At 42.3% G+C, this 26034-nt stretch overlaps 1 protein-coding gene across 1 annotated transcript; it reads left to right on the top strand.

Moving 5' to 3' along the window:
• Nucleotides 1-227: 227 nt before the first annotated feature.
• Nucleotides 228-25070, top strand: KCTD9 (potassium channel tetramerization domain containing 9). The gene is made up of 12 exons (XM_081960807.1): nucleotides 228-409; nucleotides 7987-8108; nucleotides 9916-9959; nucleotides 10045-10141; nucleotides 10907-10965; nucleotides 12335-12463; nucleotides 13820-13887; nucleotides 15205-15300; nucleotides 17203-17352; nucleotides 19108-19213; nucleotides 21351-21484; nucleotides 21641-25070. Exons 1-12 carry the CDS (start codon nucleotides 362-364, stop codon nucleotides 21755-21757), a joined length of 1170 nt encoding a protein of 389 aa, XP_081816933.1. The 5' UTR covers nucleotides 228-361; the 3' UTR covers nucleotides 21758-25070.
• Nucleotides 25071-26034: the final 964 nt, after the last annotated feature.

Raw genomic sequence — 26034 nt, 5'->3', positions numbered from 1 at the left:
ACCCTTGGAAGAAATCCCGGCCCAGCGGATGGATTCTTGGTTCAGAACGACGAAAGAACGGTTGGAAGAAATCACGTGATACCAGCTTGGCCAATGAGGAGCGGGGCTGGCTTTTTCGGAGAGGAGGAGTGAAAAGACGAGAGCCTGCCCCGCCTTTCTCCGTAAGCCCCGCCCTTTCTGCTTCTTGAAAAGCAAATCGCACGGACCGAGCCTAAAGGTCCCGCCCCCTTCGTTTCCTTCGAATTCGATTGGGCGGAGGAGATAACGAGCCGGGGGCGGATTGGTGGGTGGGCCTGTTGGTTAAGGAAGCCACTCTTCCGGGTTTGTAGCCAGGCTGGTACAGCAACTCCGGAGGGAGGACATGAAGAGAGTCACCCTGTTTGTTAATGGCAGCCCCAGAAATGGGAAGGTAAGCCGGCCGATTCCTCTCGGATGGGCAGCGGGGGGAAAGAAGCCCCGGCGTGGCTTTTTGCAACGGGAGTGACTGGCCCTCCCTCTTCGATCCTGGGTGCATCGGAGACACCGCGAGGTCTCTGCAGTCTCTAAGAGGCGAAACAGCCGGGCAGGGAAGCTGATGGAGCTGGAGATGGAAGTCTTGGTTCCAACCCCCCCCCCCCCGGGAATCCTGGGGTAGCTTCCATGGGAGCAATTCCCATTGGATTTGATGAGATTGGAAGTGCTCAGAGGGCAACTTGGCAACTTTAAGACTTGTGGACTTCAATTCCCAGAATTCCCCAGCCAGCCATGGCTGGCTGGGGAATTCTGGGAGTTGAAGTCCACTAATCTTGAAGTTATGGGACTCCGCCCTAATGCACTGAGCTTATCCATCAGAAAGGCTGGCAGTTCTGTGGTTCGAATCCCTAGCGCCAAGTAACGGAGTGAGCTCCCTACTTGTCCCAGCTTCTGCCAACCTAGCAGTTCGAAAGCACGTAAAAATGCAAGTAGAAAAATAGGAACAACCTTTGGTGGGCAGGTAACAGCGTTCCGTGCGCCTTCGGAGTTTAGTCATGCCGACCACATGACCATGGAGACGTCTTCAGACAGCGCTGGCTCTTTGGCTTTGAAACGGAGATGAGCACCACCCCCTAGAGTCAGGAACGACTAACACATACGTCCAAGGGGAACCTTTACCTAATCTTAAAGTTGCCACAAGTGTGGACACTCTTGGAATAGTCCTTTCCAGCACTCAGCTGATATAAAAAGGATTGCAACCCACCAATGTCTACTTTTAGCTTTCTATGGAATTCTTCTCCCCCAGAATTTTTCAGCTACTTCCTCCAGGGTTGCCTGGAATTTCACCCCACCCTTCTCTGAGCTGGCCACCTTCCCAGAAAGGGGACGAGGAAGTCTCTCTTTGCAGAAAAGAAATCTACGTAGGGTTTTTTTTTGGGGGGGGGGGGGGAGGGGACTGGCTTTGTTTTTTAAACTTTTTGATCTTGGCTACAGCTTTAGGATTTCCTCGTGGTCTCCTATCTCCCCCCCCCCCCAAAAAAAAAAAGATCTCATCCAGTTTGGAATTTGGGATTAATCAGCTAAGGGCAACCACCTAATTTGGCAGGATTTGGCACTCCCATTCCTGGTTTCACTCCTATGAAGAGTGATGAAATGTGTTGTTTGACAGATCTGGAGGACGTGAGAATATGAAAATAGAGGCATTGGCTGTATATTGGCTAGTGTATCTGACCTGCAAAAATCTGAAAGCCCCACTGAAAGGAAAGAAAAGCCATCTAATTCCTGCCCTCACCTTTTCAGACCAGCTATGTATAGTCTTCTTAGTAGGTTTCATTGCAATTTGATGTTTAGCCACAATAAAATAATGAGTACTTCTCCTATTCCTTTTCTGGTGATTGCATTGTATTTCACTCAGTGATGACCTTCAGATTAGAAATAAGTATTCAAAGCATTTTTGATGCAGAGTGCTGTAGAACATCATGTTACACGAAATCCACAAAATAAATGATCGCTTTGATAAAAATGCAAATCATCAGAACTGTGATGTACAATAGTGTCAACTTTTTGATTCAAACCTCTTTCTTCCCCCAAAGGTGCTGATTGTTAACAATTTAATTTAAATTTTGCCCTTCTACCTAGTGGGTACTCAGTAATTTAATACCAATTATTGAGAAAGGAATAAAGTTTGCATTCACGCAACACTCTTAACCTGTTAATGATTTTTTTTCTGCAGTTTCACAATGCATAAATTAAATGGACTGGTGCATGCAAATCACAGAGCCACAGAAATCCTAGTTTAAGTGTGATGTATTGTGCAGATGCAGCCACTACATCTTCTACTTCTCCCACGGTAGTTAGGAATATTTTGTACCATTAGCCAGAGTTGAGCCCTCATGCAGCTGGCTTTGTTCCTTCCCTTGTTTGCCTACCCTCATTCCCTAAAAGCTGCTGGATTAAATATACAGTACAGGATTATAAAGACTGCATTGAATTATCATAGGTTTAATTAATACAGGGTCATGATTTAGAAGAAGGGAGGAGGAGAAATTGCAGTAGGATGAGGGACAAATTGGTCTAAGGTTCATTTACTTAGGACAATTTCCTAACAACAAATTCCAGATTAACCTATTATGTCTTAGAACTATGTGCGAAATTAGCCAATAACTTGGCTGGTTGTGTGCCAGTAAAAAGTTGTTTTCACATTAATGAAAATTCAAGCTTTGCATCACTTTTTCCTGGCCCAAGGAACAGGCATAAATTCACGAATGCCGTACACTTATAAATCTGTTTGGAGACATGCTGTTTTCCCAGGATTTAGTCTTTAAAAGATCTGTGTCAGCACCCAGCTGTACAAATAACCTGTGTAGGTTTATTTTGATAAAATGGACCTAGGCTTCCTCCCAAAATAGTTTTTCTTCTTCCGCACACTGTTTTTTAAGGAGAAAAACGCAGTTCCGTATTCAAACAATATTGTGATGCTTTGCTCCATCTTCCCAGTGCAGGAAAAAAATTCCAAAAGTCTAGCATATACCAAGATAGCTTTTTTTTTTCTTTTTCCAAAGTAGCTACATCATTTGCAATAGCTGTATTCATTTACCAATGTATAGCTTGGGCATACATGGAATATGTTGTAGCTTTATTCTAGCAGCAAACTCTCTTACCAGATTCCTTGAGAGTATGGTTGGGTTCTCACATCACAGGATGTTGTGGTTAGATTTTGGCTTATTAGGATGTGTGAACTGAGTTATGATCTTTAGTCATACTTGAATTACGGTAGTCTGGCAAACTTATTCAATCAGCTGTTTGCTTGCCTGCAATATCTTTCTTTTACAATTCTATGGTTGGTGTTATGTATTAATGTTGTGGCTGGTTCAATAAATTATAATCGCAACAAATTGTAGGATCTGATTTGAGTCGGTCACCGGGACCAGAGGTTTAATCTTCTGAGCTTTCAATGCTGGAGCCCATCCGCAGGAAATTTCTCTCTAGCAAAATGTGTGTTTTGGGCTATTCTTTGTGTGGTATTTATATAATGTAAGTAAGTATAATCTTTATTGTCATTGTACTTAAATACAACAAAATTGGTTATGCCTGGTTGTGTGTGGGTTTTTTTAGTTGTTGATTTTCCTGTTGTTTGTTGGCTATAACAGCCAACAGCTTAAAAGCCAGCCATCAATACCCCGTCATCAACTAAAAAGCCACACAACCCCAGGCCAGGCACCATATAAATATCACACACAGAACATCACACACTCTGTTAGAGAGAAATTCCCTGAAGATGGGCTTCAGCAAGTCTGAAACCTCAGAAAACTAAACCTCTGGTCCTGGTGACCAAACTAGATTGGATCCTGCAACATGAATCCTGGGACGGACCCGTTTGCCTTCAGTCCCAACAAATTGTTGTCATCTTGATCCCTAGCCTTTTCATTCTTACTGGGCCAAATACTGGTATTCTTTGGGCTTCAGCTTGTTGGGAAATACACGGTTGGATTTCCCCAAAATGCTAAATCACCCTGATTAACAAGTCATAATGATTGAGATAATATGCCAGTATGCAACCAAACAAACCCTATTACAGGTCAGTACAGTATACAACAGGGGTCAGCAACCTTAAACACTCAAAGAGCCACAAAGGTCCTAACTGGAAGCCCCCTATTCAATTCTGCAGCCAACCGGAAGCCCGGTTCCCCCACCATAGAGTTTCCTCCTAGCATGGCGTCCTTTTTCCTCTACCTGTCCTAACCGAAAGCCCTATCAATTGTGGAGCCGACCAGCGACGGAGCCGCAGCAAAAGGAGGAAAGAACCACATGCGGCTCCAGAGCCGCAGATTGCCGACTCCTGGTATACAAGAATCTGTCCTAGGAACTCTTGAGTTGTTACTGGAGTATAAGTAACCCATAAGATTTACTTCTTTGCTGTCACAATCTAATAATAACTCAACAAGCAGGAATGAGAAAACCAATATTGTATGGAGGGCTAAGATCTAAACGCAAAACAGCATTTGTCTTTTTTTATTTCCAGTGCTTTGTTGTTACAGGATTCTTTCCCACAAATTCTTTTTCTGATGTTGTGCATTAAGGACTAATTATTTGGAAGCAGCTGTCCGTTGTCTACATTTCATTCCCTCCACTCACTCTCTTATGATTCACAATGTAGTACATTAACAGATTAACAGAGTTGGAAGGAACTTTGTAGGTCATCTAGTCCAACCCCTTATCTAAGCAGGAGACCCTACACCATTTCTGACAAATGGCAGTCCAATCTCTTCTTGAAAGTCTCAAGTAATGAAACTCCCACAACTTCTGAAGGCAACTTCTGTTCCATTGGTTGATTGTTCTCACTATCAGAAAGTTCCTCCTTATTTCTAAGTTGAATCTCTCCTTAGTTTTCATTATTCCTTGTCTGGCCTTCAGGTGCTTTGGAGAATAGCTTGACCCCCTCCTCTCTGTGGTAGCCCCTCAAATATTGGAAGACTGCTATCATGTCTCCCCTGCTCCTTGTCTTCAATAGACTAGCCATGCCCGGTTCCTGCAACTGTTCATCGTATGTTTTAGTCTCCAATCCCCTAATCATCTTAGTTGCTCTTCTCTGCACTTTTTCTAGAGTCTCAACATCTTTTTTTATAGTGTGGTGATCAATCACATTTTAGTGTCTCACGTGAATTAGGTAGTTGCGTGAAAACATATTAAATTGTAATGTCTTAAAATACAAGACTTCCATCATTTAAAAAAAAAAACCTTCAGCAGTAAGTTTCATTCCATTATGTGTGTGTGTGTGTGTGTGTGTGTGTGTGTTACAGCCCCTGGTATGCCCAAATATGGGAGGAAGCTCACTACTCCCCCTTTCTGTCCTTCGGCTCATTACAGAAAACCATCCAGGCAGAAAACCATATTTTTATTTTTAATGTTGCCTTTTTATATTTGTGTTGTATTTGTGCTGATAAATAAATAAAGGGAGACTAGTATAGATCCATTTCAAGCTATTTAGCTCTCATCAGCTAGCCAGGTTCGAATCCCAGTAAGGGTATGGCTAGCCGATGAGAGCTAAATAGCTTGAAATGGATCTATACTAGTCTCCCTTTATTTATTTATCAGCACAAATACAACACACACACACACACACACACATGTGTGTGTGTGTATGTGTTGTATTTGTGCTGATAAATAAATAAAGAGAAACTAGTATAGATTTATTTATCAGCACAAATACAACACAAATATAAAAAGGCAACATTAAAAATATGGTTTTCTGCCTGGATGGTCTCCTGTAGTGAGCCGATAGACAGAAAGGGGGAGTAGTGAGTTCCCTCCCATATTTGGGCATACCAGGAGTTGTAACACACATGCATACATACATACATACATACATACATATAATAAGCTTTGGGGGTGAGGGGGTTAGTTTATTTGTAGCTTTCCTTTCCTCAAGAAATATTTCAGTTCAGATATGCTTTACACCAGCTAAAGAGAAACAGCGTCCTGTTTGTGTCATCGAGATAATGCACAGCCCGAGCCCTGATCGATTTTTAGGACAGGCGAGGAACTTCTGGAGAACTTTGCCACTTGAAATTTCCCAGATATTCTTTTTGGTTGACGTTTGCTCATTTTGATGGAGTGTGGACCCTGGAGGGCTGGCTAGGAAATGGTGGGATGACGTTTGGACCGATCAAAAGTTTTCCTTACTGCTGTTTCTGCTCACTCTAACAACAGGTGGCAGGGCTGTGATTGGGAACAGGTATGGAAACTCTGGATTATAAACAGCGGATGACTGGGGATATTATTATTTTTTTTAAAAAAAAAATCGTGCATCAGATCAGCCAGCACCTGTGGAACCCCCGTTGCTCTGGGTTTATGAAGTGAACCCCGTTGCTCTGGGTTTATGAAGTGACTGGCGTTTTAAAATGATGGCCTTCGACGTACGAATCTGTGCTTTACCTTGTTGGGAATGGAAAACAAATGACAAGCACCGGATGTGATTTCCCATCTGTGGTTGAGAGAGGCACAAAATAAAACAGGAGCTCTCCTCCATCTGCCGCTGTAGACTTTGTTGCGTTCTAGCAGACACTGAAGTTATAAACATAAATATTGAAAGACATAAACGTTTAAGAAAAAAGAGAGAAAGAGAGAGAAAATGATCTCCAGTGAAAAAGCTGGATAATTCTACAGGAGGTGATTAAATCTATCGCCATCTAATATTGATGTGGCCTATTAACAGTTTTGAAATCATTTTGCCTTCTGATTGCTCGGTTGGCCCAGCTTCCTTCAATTAATAATGGGATTGTTCTGACATCAGTTGTAACTCAGACGAATCTTCCCAATTTGGAAATGTTTCCACTGGTTACATTTATCAGCTGCACAACGTATTTAATATGTACAATCGTCTATTTTTTATGGTCAATATGTACAATCCAGAGATGGGATTCAGCAGGTTCTGACCAGTTCTGGAGAACCGGTAGCGGAAATTTTGAGTAGTCCGGAGAACCGGTAAATACCACCTCTGGCTGGCCTCGCCCCCATCTATTCTCTGCCTCCCGAGTCCCAGCTGATCGGGAGGAAATGGGGATTTTGCAGTATCCTTCCCTTGCCACGTCCACCAAGCCATGCCCAAAGAACCGGTAGTAAAATGTTTTGAATCCCTCCACTGATACATTCATATGTATGTATGTGTACACACACACACACACACACACACACACACACACACAGAGTTACATTTCCGCCATCGCTGAGATTCTGTTTTTAAGGTATAGTTCTATGCAAATTTACATAAAAAAGATGAATCACTCAGTTTGCAGCTGATGCTGTGTCAAAACCAAACAAACCACATTGAAATACAGGTAGTCCTTGTTTAGTGACTGCCTTGTTTAGTGACTGCCCCGTTTAGTGACCGTTTGAAATTATATCAGTGATGAAAAAGTAACTTTATGAACAATCCTCGTATTTACCACCTGGGCAGATCTGGGAAAGCTAAAATAAGATCATAAGCAGAATTGCATTTCACTTTGTTACTGCTTTGCTTAAATAACCAAGTTGACAGTTCCAATTGACACTAAACAAGGACTAGAGTGGTTTACACAGACCCAACCAATTGTGGCTTATTACTGAAAACTGAAATAAATAAACCACATTGTGGTGGCACAAACTCGGCCCCTTAATCCTGCAGGATAATGCCGTGACGCTGTTTGGATCCAATACGAATCTAGAAATGGACTTCATTTAATGGAAAAGGAATTGGTAGCATGACTGTTCTCTAAAATGCCTTAAACATATTAGATCTCAAGTGTAGATAAAACTATTTCCTTGTTGCAATTGACATTGTGGAAACTGGGAATGAAAAAGAAGCACAGATTCTCTAAGGCTGATCTCCTTCTTCAGGGGTGGGAAATTGTGCAATTTATCTCCGGCTGACTCTGAAGCAGATCAAGAGTGCTGCACAGCGCATGGATTTGCACACTAGCATAAAATATAAATGGATGAAAAATCTGGAGCAGCTAACTGTGTGTCCTGAATTAAAAGACTAACTCTCTCTCATAGGTTGTGGCTGTTTATGGAACACTGTCTGATTTGCTTTCTGTCGCAAGCAATAAGCTTGGAATAAAAGCAACCAGTGTCTACAATGGAAGAGGAGGACTTATTGATGACATTGCCTTAATTAGGTAAGATTACCCTGTATTGGAAATGTATTCCTTACAGCCCTTTTGAATAAGCCTAACAGGCGCGAGAACTGCTTGGAAAGTGGCATAAAAGCTGATTCAGGAATACCATATTTGTTGTACTACTACAGAGTACAATGTATTGATATTGAAATGGCCAGGAACCTCTTTTCTACCAAGCCATCAACAGGGATTATTTTCATCATCGTTTAACGACCCCATAATCCCTTGCAGGTTGGAATCTGGGCAACTGAATGAAGTTAGCAGAGTGTTTACTGGCCAGATGCCCTTCCTGTTGCCAATGCGGAGTTACATTCAGCAGATATATTCTCATCGTGCCCAGAGAGAGAAATATCTCCCTCTACCTAGGATCAAACTCACAGCCTTCTGATTGTGAGGCGAGAGCTCCCCCTCGAGGTGGAGACATGCCGCACCACTCCTATCAACAGGGATTATTTTATAGAGAATATATTATAGCTCCATCTTCTTCTGTAACAGATGGAAGACTACCAAAGGGAGTTCCAACCTAGAACCAAGGATAAATTTCCTGGCAATCAGAATTAACCAATGGAACAACCTGCCTTCAGAAGTTGTCGGTGTTCCGTAACTGGAGATTCTGTATTCTTCCATTTCCGTTCTCCCCCACTATCCCTTCTTGCTTATGCGATATGGCCACTTTGCAGACCTCCATCCTGAAAAAATGCTAAGTATTGCCTTTAACAGCCAAAATGTTGGCTACCCCAGTTTAAATAACAGTTTGTTGAGCACATCACTGTGTCCCATTCCACACAATATTCAGCAATATAATGCAGTTGTCCTGGCTTAATTGAATGCCATGCCCAAGGGCCAAATCTAAATAATCCACAATGGTGGCTTAGTATAAAGCATGGGTCTATTCTGACATCTGAAAAGCCCACTCTCTAAACCATTCAAGCCATGATTTGATTCTGATTTGGAAATGACCTAAGATTAGCTAACAGGTCAGTGAAGAATTCAAAACTATTGTGAACTAAGAGTAGGCAACCTGATGTCTTCCAGATGTCCAAAAATATAATTTTCATGCTGGTTGGACATGGTGAGAGCTGTAGTCCAAAGCATCTGGAGGGCATCAAGCATTTATCCTTGTTGCACACTCTGATTACAATAAATGAAAAAGCAGAGGAAGGAAAAGTCTGAGCTTCGGAGTCAAATTATATGATTTATATAGCTTCTCAACTGGGACAGGATTGCATGTGGATTCCATTGTGTAATGGTTACAAATAGGTTTGCATTCCATCTCTCTTGGCCAGAGAATTGCTATCCCATCCTATAGATTGCCTTCTAACAAATAATTTCTAGTAAAAGGGTTCGTTTGTTCCATGAGTCCTATTTTTATTGAATTTGTTGGGAAGTACGCTGTAAACAAAGCTTCATTACCAGAGCATCTTTGCATAAATATGACTGTAACTCTCTAGCTTGACTCTTAACTCTCCCACTTTTCCAAACATGAATGTCATTGCATTTAAGGAATTTGGATCAAAACCATCTGCAAAAGCAATTGAATTTAGAGCATGGAGAGTTTGTTGATTTATCAAATGTATTTTTATTTTCCTGACACTGAAGCAGTGGAATGTAGGAAAACAAAAATCAAACTCTGAAAAGGGATGGTTTTAGATAGTGGTGCTCATTTCCTCTTTTGAAAAGGAAAAAAAAAACAGTCTTGGTGATTTCACATTTTTTTTTAACACTTATTGCTTAAACACTGCATTTCAGATCTACTTATTCTTATTCTGAATCCCTGGTTTTCTTTCTCATTTCTTTCAATCTATAGAGATGATGACGTTCTTTTTGTATGTGAAGATGAACCTTTCATTGGTAAGTACACCAAGTTGTTTTCCTCCTGAAGAATAGGAAGTCTAAAGTTTTTACTGTACTGTTGATATGCTTTCCATGTTCATAGATCCCCAAAATGACATCAACTCTCTAGAAACATTAACAGGATCTCATTCAGACTGGATAACACTCAATGTAGGAGGACGGTACTTTACAACTACCCGGTATGAGTCTGTTACTTTATTGGGAAATTCATCATTGGAAAGATAATATTGCTAAGGGTTAACTGTTTGGTTGAGTTCGGCATTATGTGGGACTGATTGGGGTAAATTGTAGGGGTGATACCAAAATATAATTTTATCATCTTTTATTTATATATTAAATTATTGTATTTTATTCCAATTTCATTTTAGATTGTATTTTATCCAATTCCATTTTAAACTGTTTTTATCAGATTTTAGTAATAATTTGAGTCTCTGGAACTCTGCACTTTGATATGGCCCAAGGGTTAATCAATAAACTAAGATAAGATAAAAGGGTTAAATGCATTGGTTATTAATAAAGCTGTTGACAGCTTTTGGATTCAGTGGTTGGATTCAGGCTTCATGCTAAACTGTAGGGCTGTAGATGAAGGCAGTTGTTAGCTATTATTATTATATACAACCCAGACCAAATGATTTTAAATTGCTAGTTTAATCTGACATTGCCTCGGCTTTCTCTGTTTTTTTTTAGGTAAGCAATTCCATAAATTAAAGGCTCAACCAACATTTCTCAATCTGGTGTTGAGCCACCATTATTTAAGTCAATATTGGGACCTAACTTGCTGATAAAGATAAGATCATCTTTATTGTCACTTCTTTCTGTGGACATAAAAAGAAAATAAATAAACATAAAATAAATAATAAATAAGCTTTTTTTTAATCCCCATGCTACTCCAAATGCCAAAGTGGGACAATTTATTCATTCATTTCTCTACATTTCTTTCGTAGGAGCACTTTGGTTAGTAAAGAACCCGAGAGCATGATGGCTCACATGTTTAAAGATAAAGGTTGGTGTGACTTGAGATACATATTTGAAAGCTCTATCCCAGTACCCAGGCTCAAATTTTATTTGACAAAAAACGGACCCATTTCCTCGAAAAATGGGCTGTGTTTTTTTTTTGTTGTTGTTGTTTTTGCCCGCCCACCCCACCCCCCCGGAGCACTGTGCAACCCCCCCCCCCCCCCCAAGGCTACTCATGCAGTTTTTTGGGAACAAAAACGGGCCTGTTTTCTTGAAAAACAGGCCATTTTTGGGATGTTTGCAGAGTGCAAAAACGTTTTTGTTTCCTTTTGGAAAGCTCTTTAACTGATTGATGAGAATTACATTGATCAAGTTCTGTGCCAGCAGAAACACCTACCTATCTACTGTATTTCTCTCTATCCCTCTCCCTATCTACCTACACAGTCACTCTCTCTCCCTAACTACCTACTGTATTTCTGTTTCTCTCTCTATCCCTTTATCTACCTACCTACCTAACTACTCTCTCTCTCTCTCTCTCTCCCTACCTACCTACTGTATTTCTCTCTCTTTCTCTCCCTCTCTATCCCTCTATCTACCTACTTACTTTTTTAAAAATTTGCCTCTTCAAAACCTTAGTACATCTTATACTCCGGTGCGTCTTATACTCTGAAAAATACAATAAGTCAGGAATGATTTTCAGGCTGTTTTGTTGGCCATGGGCTACAGAAGTGCCACAAAAGAAGAACATAGTTGCTAATATCTTTACATACCACATGTAAACAGGTTTGGGGCTCTTTCCTGGATCATACAGGGAAATGTAATTCAAATGTAATGTAATTCAACTATATTTTAGATTAGCCTTTCCCAACGGGTGGCCCTCCACATAAATGGGCTTCAATTCCCTGAATTTTTAGCAATCTCCATATCAGTGGGGAATTCTAACCCATGTGGAGATACTTATAAAGCAGAAAAGAAAGTTTTGGTCAGATTCTAAATAGTGCCTTAGAACCCTTTCTGCAGCCTCCAGAGTACCTGTTGAGGCTGGGGCCAAAAATGTCCCATTGCATGGAATTGGAGGAGTATTAAGTTCACTTCTTAAAACCACGACTTATCATCTTATTATCCTGGTCTTGCCTGCTTTTAGAAGGTAAATATAGTAGAACCACCAGCAAGCCAACAGAACATGTATTCCTAGTTTAGAGGATGTCATTTCCTCCTTATTTACTATGTCCCAATTCTAAATTTGTGATGGCGACCAGTCTAAGTCTAATTTCTAAAAGTGGCTGCAGAGGATCCATTTTAGCTGCTGGGGACAGATGGAGATGGGGAAGGTGAGAAGGAGGGTGAGGAGAAAGTCTTATCTCAGGACAGGTTAAGGAAAGCATTTTTTAAAGAAATGTGTCCATCTGCAACAGATGCTTGGGGAAACAAGAGAGATCACAGCGGAGCTTTTCTGATTGACCGAAGTCCGGAGTACTTTGAGCCGATCTTAAACTATTTGCGACATGGACAACTAATTGTGAACGATGGCATTAATTTGTTAGGTATGTACTAAGACGTATAAAACATTTTGTTGCCTTTTTTGCAACCACACTTGTTCTCAAGACAGTACTAAAGCCAAGCTTCCTGAATAGAACCAAGGATGTGAAAAACTCACTCGAGATTTTGGCGCTTTGATGCAATCTTGGGTTTCTCCAGTCCTAGCCCCATACCATAACCAGTACATATATTCTACACTTGTTCAAGTCACTGAATGACTTGGGCCGGTCATTCATTCTTTGCCCAAACTAATAGGGTTGCTCTTGTGGGGCAAAATTGGAGGAACAAGTATTAAGTAAACAGCCTCTTGAGCTCTTCGGAGGAAATGTAGGGTTAATTAATCAACACATGGTTAAACAGAGATTGTGGAATTTTTAAACAGATCTGGAAAAGGGATTTAAAATTAAGGTGACTAGCAGTGGTGAGATACGACCAATACATCCCGGTACAGATGTCCCAGTGCCTGCTGGGAGCTCCAGGTACCGTTCTGGTACGGTGCTCTGGAGGGCCCGCCCGCCCTCCTTACCTGTATTTGAGCTGATTGGGGCTTTTGCGCATGTGTACGGAGCGTACGGCGCCTGCGCGACGCTCCGCTGGAGCATCGCGGGTGGTAAGTACGCCGGGCCCCTTGGCAGCATGCCAGTTGCAACGGGATTCGGAACCCACCACTGGTGACTAGATAGCTTTGCTGATCTGGTTTGCAGTAAACAGCATAGTGCATGAAGCTGAGGGAGTGGGGCGGTGACCTGGAGGTGGAGCTTTCACTTCACAATCAGGAGGCTGTCAGTTCGATCCTAGATAGAGGCAGATATTTCTCTCTCTGGGCACACTGGGAATATATCTGCCAAAAAGAACTCCGTATTGGCAACAGGAAGGGCATCTGGCCAGTAAACACTCAGCTGCATTCAATTGCCCAGACTCCACCCCTCAAGGGATTACGGCAGGAGTGTCCAAACTTGGGAACTTTAAGACTTGTGGACTTCAACTCCCAGAATTGCTGGCTGGGGAATTCTGGGAGTTGAAGTCCACAAGTCTTAAAGTTCCCAAGTTTGGACACCCCTGGATTACGGGGTCATTAAATGAGCGATGATGATGAATGCATGGAGCTGGGGAATCCTGACTTACAATTCATCTTCGAACCATTGTTTCCCTTAAGCACTAAATCATGGTTGATATCTAATATTGATTAGGATTGAAACCAGTCCTGGCAAAGGACCTTGGCCCAATGAAACTGTCTGATCCTGTGCATGGATGACTGCACACCTCTAACCTGCATTAGAGAGCAGGAAGGTTGAGTGGTGAATCTTGTCATTTATTCCTAACCCTTGCTAGCATGTATTGTATCGCTCCCCTTACGCCAGGTATCTTAGAGGAAGCGAGGTTCTTTGGAATTGACTCACTAATTGAACACCTTGAACTAGCCATTAAGGTAATGCTAATTTTTGTATCTCCTTCCTTTCTGATCATTTGCCTTTTTTGGGGTTTTTTCTGTTACATTTTGGGTTTTCTGTTAATATTGTGCCATGGGCATTTTTTCTATCTCTTAAAAGCCAAAATATTTTGAAGACTTTTTTTTCCCCGGGAAAGAATTTTTTTTTTTTGCACTTCATATTTTTTTTCCTTTCTTTTTGATATCACACGGTATTTATTTTTTAGCATTGTTCGACTAATTAAAAAATGCATGAAAAAAGTGGACAAAAGCCAGTGACATTCAATTGACAACGTTCTGAGTGGATTCCAGTCAACTTAGTTATTTTCAAAGAGATGCACACAGTGGTGGGATTCAGCCAGTTCGCACCACTTTGGGAGAACCAGTTGTTAACTTTCTGACCAGTTTGGTGAACTGTGTCACTGCGTTGTTTGCTAGTTAAACTGAAGAGTTACTGTGCAGGTCATAGGCCTTATCAGCAATGATTTACTGCGCATGCTTCTTAACACGTTCCTTAATACATCACACATTCCAGAGACTTTTTTTTTTTGATCTTCTGTTCGTCTGCTAAGATAGGTGGGCGACAATTGCTCTTGCCAAAATGTAACAATTAGATAGATTTGTTTATTCTTATTTTTCATATTAAATTTTGTTTTCATTAGAACATGTTATCGGGTCTTATTTTCGCTTTCTCTGAAGATATGCTTTTTAGGAAAGCCGACGGTCTACACCTCATTAGCTCAGGGTGAAATTTCCCCTGACAATAAATGGCAGCAGAAGGATGGTCATAATTTACGGCTTTTTCCTTCCTAGTTATCTTCAAGAGATAAGCGACCAGGCTAATTAGAAAGAACTGTCTGTTGGAAGAAATCATTAGGACAGAGAATCGGTTTGTTAAATTATTTGAATCCCACCACTGGATACACACCTACTGTATATGGCTTAACTTCAACTTAATTTTCTTGTATGTCATAAAGAGCAGTTTCAAATTGCTGCACCACAGTAACTGGCCACACCAACGGTGTATATTGGTTTGTTCGTCAGACATAGATATTAATGGGCTCAGCCATACAGTGTAGCCAGAAGATGAACATAAGCAAAACCTAATGATTTCTAGATGTGGTTTAGAGGAAAGAGACAGAATTAGATGGAACAAGCCTACAATGTCAACATCCCCAATAGCTTTTCCATGGGTAGTAAAGATCATTGCCTTCTTGAAAATGCCACAAACGTCTCCCCACTGCTTGTATATCACCCAATGTGTGCTATTCCATCTTGTATTGTTTGGGCCTAAGCTCTTCTCCCCTTCCTTGACAGAATTCCCAACCTGCAGAGGACCACTCCCCCATTTCCCGAAAGGAATTTGTCAGGTTCCTCCTTGCAACCTCAACCAAGTCTGAGCTACGTTGTCAGGTAATATGATTGTCACTGAAATTTTTTTTAAAAAACCAAGGACATCTTTTTGGGAGCTGTTTGTTGTGGCCCGCCAGAGCCCAGTGGAGTTGGCAGCAGATTCGGACAGTGAGGAGGTTGGGGAGGAAGATGGGCCAGTCCTGGAGTCTGGGGAAGGCTCTGATGAGGGCTCGTTGTCGGAGGCAGAGAGGGGGCCAAGGTCATCTGACAGTTATCAGCTGCCTTCGGAGTCAGACATCGGTGAGGCAGATGAACAGCTGGAGCCTGTTCCCAGTGTGCGCATGCGCAGAGTTGCCAGACGAAGGGAACAGCTAAAGAACAGGGGTTGACCATTCATTGTCCACCTGTAAGGCCACAGATGGACGATGAATGGCTTCTCCCAGAGGAAATAAAAGAGGAGCGGAAGGGGAGTGGAGTTTGCAGGAGACAATTAGTTTGCTTAATTGGTTCGAGACTCTCCAAGACCCCTTGCCGTGTTTTGCAGAGATCGGCCTGGCATCTCTCCAAACCAGATAAAGTCTGTGACTGTAAATCCTTCTTGAAAGACTTTGCTGGATGTGAATGAGCAGAATTCACAGTCAATTAATAAAAGGGTTTTTTGTTGGGACCAGGAGTTTGCTTCATGCTCTCGGGAAGTTTCGGTCAGAGCGCTGTTTTGCACAACTTGTAAAGAGAAAAATGTCCCTCTGATACGCAGCCCTGGATAGCTAGTAAAATAATAAAAAATATTTAAAATTAAGGATGTTTGCTTATATACATTGACTATGTTATATATTTTATATGCAGCCCATTCCACTTCATTCAATGCAACTCAGGGGAAACAAAAGGTTGGACAAGCATCCTTTAGAGCAGGGGCCACCAACTTTTCAGGGACTAGGGACCCCTTCCGTGGAGAGAGGTTTTTCCGCAGACCGAAGGGAGGCATGATTTTGCATGCTGCCTGCATCCCATGGATGGGGCTTCACTTGTTTGCGCAGCCGAATTTCTGGTATACCAAGGACTGGGGTGGTGGTGGTCCATGGACCCCTGCTTTAGAGGAACCTAGATCACATATTCTTGTGTATCTTGAATGGGATGTTTTTATTGTTTTAAATTGTTTTTATAAGATGTTGAGTCTCTAGAAAGAGTGCAGAGAAGAGCAACCAAGAAGATTAGGGGACTGGAGGCTAAAACATATGAAGAACGATTGCAGAAACTGGGCATGGTTAGTCTAGTGAAGAGAAGGACCACGGAAACACGATAGCAATCTTCCAATAGGGACTGCCACAGAGAGTAGGGGGTCAAGCTATTCTCCAAAGCACCTGAAGGCCAGACAAGGAACAATGGATGGAAACTGATCAAGGAGAGATTCAACCTAGAAATAAAGAGAAATTTTCTGACTGAGAGCAATCAACCCATGGAACAGAAGTTGCCTTCGGAAGTTATGGCAGCTTCATCTCTGGAAGCTTTCAAGAAGCGACTGGACTGCCATCTGTCAGAAATGGTGTAGAAATAGTCTCCTGCTTGGGTGGAGGGATGGACTAGATGATCTACAAGGTCCCTTCCCACTCTGTTAATCTGTAATTGTATTTTTAATTGCAATATATCTTCCAAAGTGTAAGCCTCCCAGAGTCGTTTTCTGAGATGGGTGGCACTGGGAATTGAACAAATAAATAAACATTGAGGGCACTCCTCCTGTGGGTTAGGTTAGACACTTCGTCTTCAAAGCAATTGAGTTTGGATTTCTGAGCTGCATTTTGCCACAGTGATTGCAAAAGATAGATAACAAGGGTGATGCCATAGTTTCGCTTTCAGAAGCGTTGTTTTGAGCTCGATCTAACCATGGCAGAACTGAAACCGTCGTTTTGAACTCAGATTCTTTGTGGACTAGGTAACCTGACCGCTGCTCTCTTCTCTATCCAGGGGTTAAATTTTAGCGGAGCAGACCTCTCCCGTTTAGATCTCCGGTACATCAACTTCAAGATGGCCAACTTGAGCCGATGCAACCTGGCCCACGCGAACCTCTGCTGCGCAAATCTCGAGCGGGCTGATCTCTCCGGGTCTGTTCTAGATGTGGGTGTTATTTGGATAAGGCCTAAGAATAAGTCACACTTGCAAACTTTAGGCAAAACAGATTAACCTCTCCATCTGATGAGTGGTTAGCTTTGTCCCATAGTACTGTGCGTAAAGTAGTTACCGTATTTTTCGGAGTATAAGACGCACCAGAGTATAAGACACCAAGATTTTGAAGAGGCAAAAAATTTTTTTAAAGTTTTTGCACTCTGCAGACTTCCCAAAAACCCATTTTTTCCCAAACAAAATGACATGCATAGCCTTTAGGAGGCTTGTAGAGTGCTGCCGGGGGGGGGGGGGGGAGGGGGGGGATTGAGCAAAAAACAGCCAATTTTTCAATCATTTCTGCCTTCCCCAGCCCCCAAGAGCACTCTGAAAGCCTCCTAAAGGCTATGCACTGCCATTTTGCCTCCAGGTTTCTAGAGGCAAAAAAATGCTATATTCAATGTATAAGACGCACCCAGATTTTCAGCCTCTTTTTTGAGGGAAAAAGGTGCACCTTATACTCTGAAAAATACAGTAGTACCCCCTTTGAAAAAGATGGGCTCTGCAGAATAGCTGCCCTATGGAGCCTGCATGGCCTGAAATAAATCTTAAGATGTGACTACCCTGTTTCCCTGAAAATAAGACTTCCCCAGATAATAAGCCCAATCGGGGGTTTTGAGCGCATGCGCTAAAATAAGCCCTCCCCTGAAAATAAGCCCTCCCCGAAAATATTGCAACACAGCAGCAGCCATAGAGGTGACTATGCTCGCCACCTCCTGCACCTCAAAAATAATAAGACCTCCCCGAAAATAAGACCAAGTACTTATTTCAGGAGGTAAAAAGAAAATAAGCCCTGTCTTATTTTCAGGGAAACACGGTAGTAATGGCCCTTGTCAATCACAGCAAATGCCCTACCCATCAGTGTGAACAATGCTATATCTAGCATAACTAGAACAATGTCTTAGTTATCTACCTGGTGACAGCTTCTAGCTTTATAAATGCTCCATGTCTCTCTACTAATTTGGATTTATTTGCAAAGAGATACCAAGAAACTGAAGAACGTACTGTACTTCAGGGGTTTCAAATTCAAAGCCCGCAGGCCAGATCCGGCCCATGGGGTACTTAGACCTGACCCGTGGGGGTACCCTGAAAACAGTGAAGGACTGGCCCACGGTGCCTCTGGCAGCAAAAATGGAGCAGCATCCCGAGCCCCGTTTTCAGCCACGACGGCCTCCTGCAGCCCTTTTCTGGTGGAAAAGGACCTTGGGGAGCCTGTGCTCTATTTTCCCAGGCAGAGGGCTACAGGAGACTGTCCCGGCTGAAAACAGGCCCCGGGGGGGGGGATGCTCCCTTTTCACTGGCAGCTGCAAGAGGCCGCAGACGGCTCCACCCTGGCCACGCCCACCTGCCCCCCCTGAGATCAAACCCAACCCTGAGGCAACCCTCAATGAAATCGAGTTTGATGCCCCTGCTGTACTTGATCAGGATTTGGTACGATGGACTTGAAAAGATGAGAGAGATTATTACCCATGAAAATCAAGAGGCAAATTTTAAGAGTAGGTAAAAGTGAAGTCCTTTCTGTTTAGGTAAAGCGCTGTGATTTGACACCTGCAAGTTCTGCTAAAAAAGGCTGTGGGGTTTTCTTCCTAGTGTTTTAAGACAAATGCGATCAGTCCAACATCTGTCCGACGTAGCCTGCAGATTCCTAGATGAGATGAAACGTGGCCTCTCTTTCGTCTGAGATTTTTGTTTCCCTCTTTTCTTTGGCAGTACGCCAACCTCCAAGGTGTAAAGATGCTGTGCTCCAATGCAGAGGGAGCATCCCTGAAAAGCTGCAATTTTGAAGATCCTTCTGGCCTTAAAGCTAACTTGGAAGGTAAATTCCATCCGTCGAGCCTTTTCTTTCTATGCAATGCAGTCAGCATCATTCAGGAAATGACTGGGTGTGTCTTTTTGACCATTAAACGTTGATCGTTAAAACCGAAAGGAAATCAATTAATCAGATCAACAGATAACGTGATGAAGAAAAGTTCCCTTCAGAGCAGAGGAGAAGTAACTCAAAGCATCTGCTGTGTAGATAAAAGATCCAGTGTAAATGGACAGGAAGCAGAGAAGGAAAACAACGCTAGTTGAAATCCAACACAACCTACACATATTTAACAATGAAATGATGACTGAGCATGTTGCGTGGTACACAGTTTGGCTATTACAACCTCTAGGTTTTTGTGGCTCTGTCCCACTTTTGACCCCCCAAGGATAAGTAGATTTTAAGAAGAACAAGAAATAAAGCCCAATTCACAAATATTGGTTAAGCATACAGGAAGCCTAACATGTACTGTTGGAATTCATAGCCTCTTCAACCATTTCTGAAGGGCTGTGACCTCCATTACTTATTACACTTGCACTTCGGTTGATAATAAGACAGGACCTGGGGACTGCAGAAGAGAAGAGAAGGAACTGAAGCAGACAACAAAACATAAAGACTCGCAAATAGATATAGAACGACTGTGGGCAAAAGAAAGTAAATATAGTACTAATCGTACTACAATCCAGAGGTGGGTTCCTACCAGTTCGGATCAGTTCGGCCAAGTAGGTAGTAACTCGGCCTGCCACACCCCTGAACCGTTTCTATCGGCGGTGCCGCCATTTTGATTTTCAGTTCTGCGCAGGCGCAGAAGAGTATTGCAGAAATTTAATTTTCCTTTTCTAACATTGTGTGCATGCGCAGACCTTTTTAGGTGCCAATGTGCACACGCATGGAGCACGTGTTTGGCATGTGTGTGAATGAAGCTTGCGTGCATGCACAGATTTTGTTGTGCGCCAAACCGGCAGTAATGCTGGTATCAACCCAGCCCTGGTACAATCCTAAACCAACTGGAGTACAACCTGAACACCATCGGCATTGACAAATCCACCATCGGTCAATTGCAAGAAGCAGCTATACTCAAAACAGCTTACATCCTGCAGTGATATCTGTAACACCATCAAACATCCACATAGGCACATCCCAGGTCCTTGGGAAGGATTTGACAGGCAGGCAAAAATGCTAAATCCAGTCCTCGCATCCAACTGACTGTGTAACGAACAATAATAATACTAACAATATCTGTCTAGCCCAGCTCTTGGGAAGGACTTGATAGGTGAATAAAAATGTCAAATCCAATCCAAACTTCAGGCTGACTGTCCGACCAACTATAATCATTGATTAAATTCCTATGCCATCTGGCTCTCAATGACTCTGGGTGACTCACAACATTAACTAAATCAATGACAATAAAGTAAAGCAGCAATATCAAATATGGCAACCTTTTATAGTTGGGTGAATAATGATTACCTAAGATTTTTATGATTGTTACTGGAAAAGAAAGACGAACATGATAGAATTTAGCGTGTGTACAATATTTCAACTAAGGCACAGGACCTAGTTATTTGTGGGATCGTATCCTGCCCTATACATCCCTCCGGCTGATTCGCTCACACAGAGAGGGACTCCTCCGGGTGCCGTCCACTAGGCTGTGCCAGCGGGCGACGCCTAGGGGAAGGGCCTTCTCTGTGATGGGCCCAACCCTCTGGAATGACCTTCCCCCCGACATTAGAATGACTACGGATCTCCGCTCCTTCCGTCAGAAACTTAAAACCCACCTATTCCAGCTAGCCGGCTTGGCCTAATTCCATCTTTCCCACCTCAGTTCTATTTCTAAATTTTTAAGATTGGTTTTAAGGTTTGTTTTTTAATTTTTATAAATTGTACAGGGGTTGTTTAATTTGGTTTTTACTTATGTGTATGATTGTTTGTATGTTTTAAATTATTCCTGTACACCGCCCCGAGTCCCTTCGGGGAGAGGGGGCGGTCTAGAAATTTAATAAATTATTATTATTATTATTTCAAATGGTTCAATCAACATAAAAGTCAGCATCTTTTGCTATATCTTGTAATAAAGGGACCAGTGAGAGTGAAATGGAATTCTACCTCTTTTTTTTTTTTTTGATGGGCTTGAACTTTGTGGCTACAGGTGCTAACTTGAAAGGTGTTGATCTGGAAGGAAGTCAGATGACTGGCATCAATCTCCGAGTTGCAACTCTAAAGAACGCAAAATTGAAAAACTGCAACTTGAGAGGAGCAACCTTGGCAGGAACTGATTTGGAGGTGAGATCTCCATCTTCTGATGTTTTGATGGGCCCCCACAGAGTTAAAACAAGGGGTTCGTTGGGAGTTTTCCTTCCAACTTCAATAGCCATGCTGCTTGGTAGGCGAGTCATTCAATATCTAGATTTCTGCTAATAACTCCCTCTGTTGTTTCAGAACTGTGACCTGTCAGGCTGTGATCTACAAGAGGCCAACCTGAGAGGGTCGAATGTGAAAGGAGCCATCTTTGAAGAGATGCTGACACCGTTGCACATGTCTCAGAGCGTCAGATAGGTTGCCTGCTGAAGACTCTTGGTACTCAATGAGGGAATGATGTTCCTTCCACCGCATGCCTTTCTCAGGTATATGAGAAGCTGCTGCTGGATGGAGAGAAGGACCTTCTCTTGTCTTAGATATAGGAATAGCTATTGAATCCAGTTGGGACAAGAAGCTTGCTCATAACTCCCAAAGACATTGCTATCTTGGCCCTACTTTGCTTTAGAACGCTCTTCTAGGAAAAAATATTTATGAAAGCACAATATATGCAATTTATATTTATTCAACTTCCAACGAGGGTTTTTAAAACATGATCACTTCACACACAGTAGCAAACTCCTGGGCTTTCAGCCTGGATTGTTGAACTTTTATTTAGAGTGGCTTATTAAATGTGGGAGTGGGAGGAATTGGAAGATCGAAAGGTATCCAGATTTGGATCTTCTTGGCAAAACAGAATTAGCTGTATTTCTTAAAAAGAGTCATCATGGATACACTTGGGGTCTTATTTTAAGCCTGTTATGCACTAATTTGAAATAGCTGGGCTGTGAATACCGTATGTGTGGGTTCTTTGACTTAGAACAGTGTCATGAATATTAATTGCAAAAGGGGAACACTCATTTTTAACATCTGCTCGTGCCTAATAATCAGGACTTGAAGGTGCAAATGAAATACAGAGGCTCCCGTGAGCCCTGAATTCCTAAGTTGCACTTTTTAAAATTGTCACTGGACCTATAAGCCTTGTGGACTAGAGACATTAGAAGTGAGCCAATTGGTCTTATATCAGTATTGGGGAAGTACGTCCTGAACATTTTAATAGGCTGGTATTATTACAGGCTTCCATCACAGTGAATAATGACCCTGCCGTTGAATTATCTTGGTCAAAAGTTGAGTGATATACCCAGTGGTGGGTTTCAAATAATTTAACAACCGGTTCTCTGCCCTAATGACCAGCTGGGTAGGCGGGGCTTGGTGTTCATGTGACTGGGTAGGTGTGGCCAACTGAACATCACTCACGTCGATGGGCGCTTCGTCTTAGCTGTTACAATGTAATAAGGATTAACTGGAGAGGCGGTTTCTATAAGCAGGGCAATAAAGATGAGGCTAGAAACAACACCAGAATGCTTCCTTCCTTCCTGCCTTCCTTGCAGGATTATCCCGGTAGAGTGGGAAAAAACCAAAAGGAGATTTCTTAACAACCGGTTCTCCAAACTGCTTAGAAAGTTAACAACTGGTTCTCCCGAATAGGTGCGAACTGGCTGAATCCCACCACTGGGTATATCCTGGGGATCCTGGATAAAGTAGGGAGCAATCAGAAATAGTTCGGGTTACTTTGCATAGTGATGTGAACTTAGTTTGGTAATGAAACATCCATAAGATCACAACCAAGTTCAGAGGACATCAAGGACCCCACAGTTAGTGTCCTCTTCTGTCAGTACTAGGAAATAAAGGGCTAGGAACATACACAGCCAAAAGATGCGTAGAAAATTTTTGAAACGTTATGAAAAAAGGAAAATCCCTATAATTCACATTCATCATCCCGAACTCTTGCAGGTTTTTTTTTCTTTTTTCTCTTTTTTTTTTTAAATGGAAAAATAATTCTACAAAGTCTCAAAGCGGTCAAAACATTCAGCTCTGGCATTCCAGTTATGCCAATACGAAACAAGAAACACCTCAGCAGCGCTCCATGCCAAGAAACAAAACGGGGTTACTTTAATTTAACCCAATCCAGATATCACAAAGTTAAGATTTGATCCTAAAGGTCCTTCCCTACCTCACTCCCGATCCTTTTTATGTGCCTATGCAAATAAAAACATGAACCACCTTCATAGTTTTTGTGTGTGTGGGGAGGGGGGAGGATCAAGAAATAAAGCTTGTTTAAAATTGCAAATGGAAACTGATGTTTCATCAGCCTATAAATCTGGAACTGGGGTCACATGCTCGGGTTGCCGTTCTCATCATTCATTGTCATTAGCCAACTCACCGGGTCTGTTGGGAAAGGTAATTTAATACCACCTCTATAAATCTGGCCTTATAGATAAACAAGTTTCAGCTGCAACAGAAATAAGATTCCAGCTATATTTTTCCTGCTAGAATATAATTAGGGAATCCGATCTCTCTGGATACCCTGTAACTCTCATAGGCCCCACGGCAGCATGTGGCTGTATGCAAACCCTTCACCTGTGCACATTTCTAGCTGAGTTACAGAAACAGAAGTAGTGGATCCCCCTGTAAAAAGTAACCAGAGAGAACCTGATTTAAATGGGCTTAGAAAATGTGCTCGGGGACCACGAATGCTAAGCTGTGGGGTTGCAATTCAGCCCGAATCAGAGAATTTGTATAACACACTCAAGTCATGCAAACCAGGTCATGGCTTACAAATTCCCTGCGACGTCAATACAGAACATTTCGATGCTCTCTGTGCCTGTGGGCCTATAGCCAGATTGCGCACACCCCGATGTAAGTGAAACTGGGTGAGCACTTGCCTTAGATTCTGAGCTACAATCAACATCAAAATGTGTAGAGATTGAAGGAAAATTCCTATGAATGAGGCAACAGCTCCAGAATGACATCCTAGAAAGGGACTAAAATCTATACTTCTCCGCTGCAGTTGCATTTGGAGGAATCGGCCTGTCGGTTCCTGGCTGGGTGGGTGAGGCTCATGGACATCTGGTCTGGACATCAGTTGATACATGCCTGCAGGAGGAATCCATTGTACTTAACGTAGTTTTTCATTCAGCTTCTGGATGGGGAAGGGAACCAGGCTGGGGAGCATGGGAGTACCCTAGCCAAATGGAATCAAGAGGTGACACAGAGTTTTCATTACATGATTACATGGGTGACTTATTTAGGCATGCATTAAAAACTGGGAAAAGCTGTTCTCTTGACAATGGGAGAGTGAATAAGCTCCTAGTCCTTTCTTTTTCATTCTAAGCCACAAATGGAAGCTGACTGGACAGTCCAGGCTGAATGGTGCCTCTCATCCAATTCCCCTCCCCCAAAAGGGGGATGATTCAATTGGTAAGGCTTAGAGCAGGGGTGTGAAACTTGTGTTGCCACGTCATGTGGCATAGTGACTTTTCCATCTTTGACCATCGATCAGTGGCCAGTTTGTGATGCATCCAGCCCATGGACCACGAGTTTTGACACCCCTGGCTTAGAGGAATTGTACTTTTGTGACCCTTGAATGAAAAGCTAATAGAAAAGGTTCTGTTGTGAATTCTCAAGTCTTCCATACAGTGGAAACTTTGCTTTAGTCATTTTGAGTGGGGTTTTTTGAACTGGGTTGGTTCTGGCTACTTTAGGATATTATAACAACAACAAGAAGAAGAAACCCTGATGCTTATAATTTCACCAAAGTTTTAAAAAAGGAGCGTGGGGAGAGAAAGAATGACATTGTTTCAAGGATACCAAACTAATTTATGCAAGAATATATAATGAGGATTTTCAAGTTTGAAGAAATCAGATTTTCGGTGATTTGATATTGATCAATGCTAAATTGATGAAGAAACCGATTTAGCTATATTTCTCCTCCCCGGCCTTTCTATTAAACACATATATCTCAGAAGGGAATCAGATCTTCTATTGCAGAATTCTATTTTCTTAATTCTGTGTGTGTAACTTATATCCGTTTTGTTGAAGCTTGTTTGTCTTAAATAATCACAATATGTTCACCTATGCATAGGAGACCTTCATGACTTACTTGATCAAATCATGGAATACACTCAGTATAAATAAAGAACATCAGAAACTTGCAAGCCTTTGTCTATGAATTTGGAAACTAACACTATTAAAGCTGAGGTTGGGAAGCTTAATCAATTAGTCCTTGGATATAAAAATAATTTGATCTTTTGTAGTTAAGGGTGTTGGAAGAAATCTCCATCTGGGTTCAGTTCCGGGGGGGGGGGGGGGGAGACACTGGGAAAATGGCTGGTTTAATTGTGATGTTGTGGTCTGCTGCCAGCCTGCGAAATTGGCAACAGAGTTGGACAGTGAGAAGGTTGAGGAGGAACATGGGCAAGTCCTGGAGTCTGGGGAAGGCTCAGACGAGTGCTCTGCGTCGGAGGCAGAGAGGGAGCGAGGGCCATCTGGTAGTTATGAGCTACCTCTAGACTAGAGTCTGAGATCAGTGAGGCAGAGGAAAAGTGGGAGCCTGTTCCCTCTGCGCGCATGCGCAGAGCTGCCATAAGGCAAGAACAATTAAGAAAAAAGGGGTGACTCGGGAGTAAGGCTTGGAGATTATTGGCCCCTCCCATAAGGCATAAAAGAGGAGCAAATGGACATGAGCCTTTGCAGGA

The sequence above is a fragment of the Natrix helvetica genome (assembly GCF_964273705.1).
Source record: "Natrix helvetica genome assembly, chromosome: 8".
Classification (NCBI taxonomy): Eukaryota; Metazoa; Chordata; class Lepidosauria; order Squamata; family Natricidae; genus Natrix; species Natrix helvetica.
Note: the sequence above shows the minus strand (reverse complement) of the source record. Positions and strands in the feature narration are given on the sequence as shown.

Bases quoted from the DNA above. Each gene is read 5' to 3' on its own strand.
- KCTD9 (XM_081960807.1), top strand. From the start codon at position 362: ATGAAGAGAGTCACCCTGTTTGTTAATGGCAGCCCCAGAAATGGGAAG. The intron at 10,966-12,334 runs GTTGGTGTGACT...CATCTGCAACAG, and splicing joins TCACATGTTTAAAGATAAAG to ATGCTTGGGGAAACAAGAGA. The intron at 12,464-13,819 runs GTATGTACTAAG...CCCTTACGCCAG, and splicing joins CGATGGCATTAATTTGTTAG to GTATCTTAGAGGAAGCGAGG.